The following is a 7,779-nucleotide window of genomic DNA, read 5'->3' on the forward strand; positions in this document are numbered from 1 at the left end:
TTTTTTTTAATAAAAAAATAAAAATGTTTGTCATTATCAGAGAAACAATATTTTGTTGCAATACATATATCGTCTGTAAATCTGAATTTGCAGTATTTTCTACCAAAAATTAGTCAAAACGCTTACTAATTTATTTAATGAATGAATTGGGCCGATTAATTTCTTAATTAATAAGAATTTCTTAATCCGATTTTATTTCTTTAGTCAAAAGTAACTAATTCTGATTTAGAGCTTGAAAAAAACTCGAAATAATCGCATTTTTTGAACATAGTTTTAAAATATTCTTAAATATTTGTTAATGATCAATGTTCTTTTACCGATGAAAATGAAATTTAGAAGTTTTTCAGTTTTTTTAGAAATAAAACTATTATTCTAAGTTTTTTAAAATTGATTTCATAGGTCTTCGGCTGCTACTTTTAAAAAAGGTATTTTTTTCATATTTCTTCAAATTAGAAAAATGTTCCTTATGTTTTAAATATAGGTGATAACATAGAAACTTTTGATAATTCCAGACTACTTAAAATTTACAACCTTTAACATAATTCCTTTTAAAAATTAACATTTCAGTCTAAATGCAATAAGGTCTTTAGCAACTCTAATTTCTTCACTAAAGTTTTAGCGAAAGATGACTAAAAGTTAGTAATGAATGGTATTATAATGTAAATTAGTGTTTCTTTTTTCACTAACGCAGATTTATCCAAGGAAATATTTAATTTTTTTACATTTTTCACCTCTTATGTGTTGAAATTTATTGTTATCATTATTATTTAATGACGTTAGTTTGCAGTAACAAAGAAGTATATAAAATACCTTGCAGTTACAAGAGAAAACTGTATATAGCGTTCTCTTATATTAATTATAATAATTTTAAACTATAAACTTATATTAGACAAAAACTAATTTTGTACTCATTCTAGTTTATTGTTATTATATATTATCAGGTATTATCTAAAATTATATAGCAATAATACTCTAATTTTTCTTATTATTGGATTTATTACAATGAAGAAGAAACTTGAAAAGAAAATCTATACTTCAAAAAAAAAAAATTAGCAGAGAACATCCTTAATATCAGGTATATTGTTATTTTAAGAGCTACTTTTGTGTTAAAGCTATAAATGTCATACACTAAAATAAAATTAAGGATGACAAAATCTGTCTACTAAAAGAGTTGAGTTAGGGGATAAAAAAAGAACTGTATTCAGGATAAAAAAATTTTTCTGCGAGTGTATATTAGTCAACTGTTGGATGCTACATAGAAACATTTTATACTCTCGACAACTTGTTTATAACTAAGGTTCTAACCATCTAGAACTGGAATCACGGGTTGTTTCTTAACTTTTTTGTAACTTATACTTATAACATTTCAATGTAACTTATAATACCTCTATTCATAATTCATTCAATTAAAGTAAATCTTTTGCCTGTAATAAAAAAATATAAAACAAATAATTTATAAGCAGTTTAACAGTGAATAAAAACAATTAATTAAATTGATAACTGTAAATTAACGTGTTAAATAAGAGTGTTTTCTATATTTATATTTCACTAATGGGAATCGACTAATCAGATTTAGAGAGTTATTAGAGAGTTATTACAAATTAAAGCAAGTTTGTTAAAAACTGGTTTTTTCACCTGATACTTACACAAAGTTTTTAACTTTCAGTAAATGTAATTTTTTTGTAACTAACTGTATTAACTGTTACAGTTAAAATTTAATTATATTTTTGGATGAATGAAATGACCTTCGGTCCATTCAGTCTCTAGGACTAAATAAAATAAAATTTTAAACAGACGAAAAGTTGAATTTACATTATAGTATTAATAATAATAAAAATATAAATTAAAATTTAGTTTTATTTTTAAAAGTTGACGAAAGACTTTGAATAATTCAATGTGATTATAGAATTCGTAAATAACTTACTCCATGATGTTGAACATTTGACTATATCCTTTGATTTTGATTAAAATTCTCTAAAATTCCACACGTTCACTGTTTTAATTAAAAAAAACCCCATATGAATAAATAACTTCACACATAGCTTTTTCATGAAACTACATATAAATATTATAAAAATCACGAATTATCATTAATAGAAAATGATCGTTTTATAGAGCACATCACTCCGTAACTGTACGACTAGGAAGAACGTAAGAATGTAAAAGACTTGACGTCAATGTACTCTTTGGTACTCAAAATAAAGGGATTCAACAATACCAAGCGCTACTGTACAAAAATCTATATACCAGTCCAACCCGTGTGCTGGTTTACGCACAACTACTGGGACCAGAAGGCCTGCTAGACCTTGCAGTCAAATTGGTGAACGGATACGGAGCGGAGCCTGAGGAAGCTCAGTGACGTGTTCAAAGTGGGTTCAAACCCATGTACCTACCTATATACAATGTGCGAACCTAAACATCAGAGAAAAATAATTCAACTGCCTTTGCAAATTGGCCGAAAAAGAAATATTCAACTAATTCACATTTTAGAATATTTTTATTTCATTTATTCTCAAATATAGTATGATTCACTGTATATTGAAGATGGGAATCAAAATCGAATAAAAATTGTATCAAATCGACATAATATTTCAAAACTTAAATCTTGGTTTGTCTAGCTGTTTTTATTCATAAATTTAATCTGTAACATGACTATGGGTGTTTTAGAACAACATTGTCATGATGGATATCATCTGAATATTATTTTGAACATAATGTTTTATATAATTTGTTCTACTTAAAACATATAATAGCTACATACATAACAATTTCTGCTGTTAATTTTTGGAACTCTGGTAGTACTTTCCTGTCACACATTTTATATGGAGTCATGGCAAAAATTAGTGTTTTATAAAGTTCTTATTTGAAAATGTTTTCTTAGGTTCAGTTTGTGATGAAGACATTCTTGGAGTTTTAAATAAAGACAATTTTATTGTCTTCCTATAAGACATACAGAAACGTTTTAAAAGCGATAAGTTAAAAAAATTTTTTTATTAAAAAAAACCTAAATACCGCATTAAATTGTCATAAATTGTTAGAAAATTTATAACTTATATTTTTAAATAATTTGATATTAATTTATATATAATAAGAAATATGGTTCAGTGATTAGGACTGGAAACATGCAACATTTAAAAGATATAAAAGTTGTTGATCAGTCAATTTGTACATAGACCTTCGGGAAAAAGGTATTCGGGACAGGGCCTATCGGGAAAATGACCGGTAGTCTTTTGACTAAAGCCGTTTACATTATAGAAACATTTTTGATTGCATCTTAGCTTTGAGAGTAATATTTTAGGTCCTAAAACGGACATAATCCAGTTTTAAACTTAAAAATAGGCTACTTTTAAATCATTTTGGTTTTAAGGTGTAATCTGTTTCATACTTTGCTTTTTCTGTGAAGAATATTTTTTTCAATAATTTAAATCTTTTTTTATTTAAAGAAAGTAATCTATATTCTAGCCACAAAAATAAAATTCAGAGATTATATATTTTTAAATAGGAACCCTAGAATACATTCTTATATTTGGAATAACAATTTAATAAATGATCATTAAAATAATTAAACGTTTGTGAAAATTTGAAAAAATATTAAAAAAATTTCAATATAGTGGAATTTCTAAAAGGTTACGAAAGGTCAGGGATCAAAGTAGTTATATATATATATATCTGACTATAAAAAGGAAGAAGAAATTTCTGCTTTTATGCATCGACCGTCTAACGGTATTGTTATGCATGCATGTATGATTATGACTATGTTGGAGTTCCAGACTGCACATATATAATTACCTACTATTATTATTAATCATATTTTGTAAAAAAGGAATCTATTCTATGAACACAACATAAACTTGATATACAGAGATAGGAATCTATACTTAAAGTAAGAATTATCCTTTGAATACATTATCTTCCCGTCAGAAAAAATTGAGGAAGATGTTTTAATACTGATGTATATTTATAGAATTCTTATAAACTTCATTTTCATTCAGTGCATTGAAAATATGTGACGCACCACGAGAGAAGGCATCTTATTTACTCTTGTAATAAGGTCCCTTCTCTCGTGGATCGTCTCATATAGAAAATTGTGAAATGGAATTTCTATAAATGATAAAAACTCGTCGTTTGCCTTAATTTACTTCATTTAAATGAAATATACAAAACAATATATCTATATAGAGACCTGTGTATTTCAAAACACTAAAACTTATACGAATAATTTTTTACGGAACATTCAACACTTTCAAAAGTGCTCTCTAAATCTGAATAAGTGAAATTTTCACTTTTTTCATGTGTGAACCTTTTTCTCACTTATTAATAAGTAGAATTTACTTATACATAAGTGCGAAATATTCACTTTTTTATGAGTGAACTTGTTTTCACTTATCAATAAGTGAAATCCGCACTTATGTATAAGTAAAATATTTAGTTAAAAAGAAATTCATCTGCGCATTATATTACAATTTATTATTTATACCTACTTTTAAATGTTTAAAAACAATGTTTTTATCATTTCAGTTAATATATTAGAAATTTTTTATTTTATTTAATTATAAAAATTGTCATTTAAAATTTAATAAAATTAAAAAAAAAGACAGTTAAATATTATATTAACAGTAATCTAATAACTAACTTTTTATTTACTAAGTATTTATATGTTACTGTCCACGAGAAAACAGGGCTTAGCTTTCACAGGGCGAGTGATTGAAGTAGAAGCAGAACGAAGGAATAAAGAATATAACATCTTTAAAACGTTGTATTGTCAAAAGTAATTGACAATTTACAACTTTTGATTTTTGCATTTGAAAAAGCAATATAATATCTATCGATTAGCATAAAAACTCAAAATTGATTTTTTAGAGCTAAGCCCTGTTTTCTCGTGGACAGTCACATATACATATATAAAAAGAGAAATCTTAAACAAAACGTTAAAGTAGAACACAATAAACTAACTCTTTATAAGTATCACCCAATAATTTTCAATGAGTATAAGGCAACTTATTAAGTGGCATTGTAGTGTTTCTCGTTGATCATCAAAGTTAAGCGACATTGCTTGCGGTTAATATTAAGATGGGTCACCGTTTGGGAATTTATCTTAAAAAAGTTGAAAAATTGATATGTTAATAAGTTTCAGACTGATAATGAGAAGAGAAGAGATTGTTAAATAGTTGATAGTAAATAAATATTTTTTTTATATAATATTGATCCTGATTATTTATTTACATTCACTTCTTAATGTCTGAGTATTCACTTATCTCATAATTGAATATTCACTTATTCATAAGTGAATGTAATTCACTTATTTCATGTGTGAATATTCACTTATTCTACGTGGAAGAGTTTTGAAACATGGAATAAGTGAATATTCACTTAAAATAAGTGAAATTTCACTTATTCAGATTTAGAGAGTGGGTTAAACAGAAATTCTGATAAACAACAGTTCGAGAGCATAAAAATTTTGTTCAACAAAAATTACCTGGTTTAACTATAAAAAATAAAGGTTTTTCTAAAGAAATTATTATTATTATTATTATTATTATTATTATTTATTATTATTTTTTTTATATTTTTTTTTATTCACGGAGGAGAAGAGGAAATGCATTTATGCATGCCCAGGAATATCCCACTTACCTGGGGTATGTCGGGCTCGCACAAAATGCGAGGAAAAAAAAGAAACCTCACATACCTGCTTTTTACGGCAGTCGCAATACCGACTAAAACCTCTTCTTGATTCCCCTGGGTTTCGAACCTTCTATCCACCTACGGAACTACCTTACGGCTTCAGACTTCGCATATGGATGGTCCCATTTAGTCGCTGGCGCGACTCTTCCGTGCCGCTCTTCTTCTGGCCATTATTTCCTCCTTGTTCTTGACAGGGTCTACTTAGCTTCCTCTAAGGCAGTCCTGAAGACCTTGCACCGACCTGATCCGGCGACGTGTTGGATATTCTCCTTCTCGCCGAACTTTGCCTGGCATAAGAAGCAGCATGGGCTCTTCTTACAATCTGCTGCCTTATGGCCTGCTTCTCCGCACTTGAAGCACGCAGCTGACCTATCTACACCTTGGCAATGTCTACCTAGATGGCCATAGTCAAGGCACTTATGACACCTTGTGACCATAGTTCTGCTTCTTATCTTGCAGGAGACGAACCCAATCTTTATGTGCCCAATTTTCTCCAGCTTATCAGCGTCTTCCTGATTGGTGACCACGATAGCGAGCTTTACTCCTCGCTTGTTTGGTCCTAGAACCGTCACCTTCCTACTGGTACCGTAGAAATTTTCTCCAGGGCACACAGTACGTCATCTTTTTCTGTAAGGGCATCCATATCGCGGATTTCCAACGTAGTTCGCCGGTCCGCCATCTGCACCTTACCCAGATCGCCGATCACCTTTGTCACCTCTTCGGTAAACAACTTCTTGTTTGATGACCCCCCAATTTTAATGAGCAGGTCTCCCTTTATAGTGGGTAACGCTCTTACAACCCTTGTCTGACTGGCCTCCAGGTCAGCCTCTTTTCGAACTTTCGCCAGCACTTCGGCGAAGGTAGCTCCTTTAGCCACTTTGACGACCACTGTGGCTCTTCCCTTCTTAACTGGATTTGGCTTTGGTGCCGGTTTGGTCACGTTACCTTTGGACCTTCTAGAAGGTCCCTCCTCCCTCTTCTTTTTTGGGTCCTTCGTACTCTCAGGATCACTTCTCTTCCGCTTCTGAGACTCCAGGACAACGTTTTTAAGCATTACTGCATTAAAACGGTCACGTCTCATTCTTCGGTCTTTTCGTGCATCCTCTGACCAGGCTAACCACTGGTAGAACTTCTCATCTTTTCTGGACGCTGCTGCGTGCTTCTCCTTCACATCCCGTATGAGCGATGTTATGCTTCTAAGTCAATCCTTAATTGTCCTATTGACATTCTTCTGGACTTCGCAGGACTTCAGCATCTTGCTGACCTCTTCTTCCATTTCTAGAATGCTTGCTGCCTCTTCCGCCCGCTGCTTCACGCATTCATCTCGATGTTCATTGCAGCTAGCAATGTCAATCGCAGAAGCATTACTGAATACAGAAATGCAGCTGGCTTGACTCGTCACGCTGCTCGTACTCCCTCGTCTCTCCGCCCTGTCCACGATGATCTGTGGCACTCCCAACGCGTTGTTGCCCTCCTGCATCCTTGGGCCACTGGCCACCGTCCCCACGCTATGCGCTTGACGATCGGAACCAGTGAGGGATTTAGCCGTAGCATTACCCCGCAGGTAATCTTCCTCGTTTTTACAATCGCTCATGATGGATGTTTCTTGTTTGCTGGTTTTGGTCCGCGTCGAGTTTTTGATTTCCTCGATACCACCTATTTCTAAGAAGCTAACCTATCCGCCACCTGGCACGCGTCCGATAGAGGACCAGCAACCCCACGCAAAAATGCGCCCCAGGTAGAACAAAAGTTCCAACCGGGCACGGAATTATTATTATGTGGGGTTGGTGTGATAAAACAAAAGGAAATAAAAAAATAGAAAAATAAATATATAAAATAGTAAATTTAATAAACTGGCGAACTACTGCCAGCCCGACCCACTAAAACCCGTAACCCTTCTTCTGGAGCCCTTTACCCTCCCTCGGAACTGTCGTAAGACTTTAGCCTTCGAGGGTGGCGCTCCAACTCTGTCGCTAATGCGACCTTTTTCTTCTCACTGCGGTTTTCCTGCGTCCGTAGTTAAAAAGATGATTAAAACTATTTCATAGTCTAAGCGGAATTTACAGCACGACAATAATAAAAAAAACAAAAATTTTT

General features: G+C 31.9%; 1 protein-coding gene across 1 annotated transcript in view; it reads right to left on the bottom strand.

Annotated features, from left to right (window-relative positions):
* The window catches only part of LOC122509958 (chaoptin), a 111,979-nt gene extending 109,862 nt beyond the window's left edge, over positions 1-2,117 (bottom strand). The window contains exon 1 of the mRNA XM_043624309.1: positions 1,925-2,117. Within this exon, the coding sequence (XP_043480244.1) occupies positions 1,925-1,941 (17 nt within the window). The 5' untranslated portion in view covers positions 1,942-2,117. The remainder of the gene's footprint in view (positions 1-1,924) is intronic.
* Positions 2,118-7,779: the final 5,662 nt, after the last annotated feature.

This window comes from Leptopilina heterotoma, unplaced genomic scaffold, assembly GCF_015476425.1.
Source record: "Leptopilina heterotoma isolate Lh14 unplaced genomic scaffold, ASM1547642v1 Lhet_65, whole genome shotgun sequence".
Taxonomy (NCBI): Eukaryota; Metazoa; Arthropoda; class Insecta; order Hymenoptera; family Figitidae; genus Leptopilina; species Leptopilina heterotoma.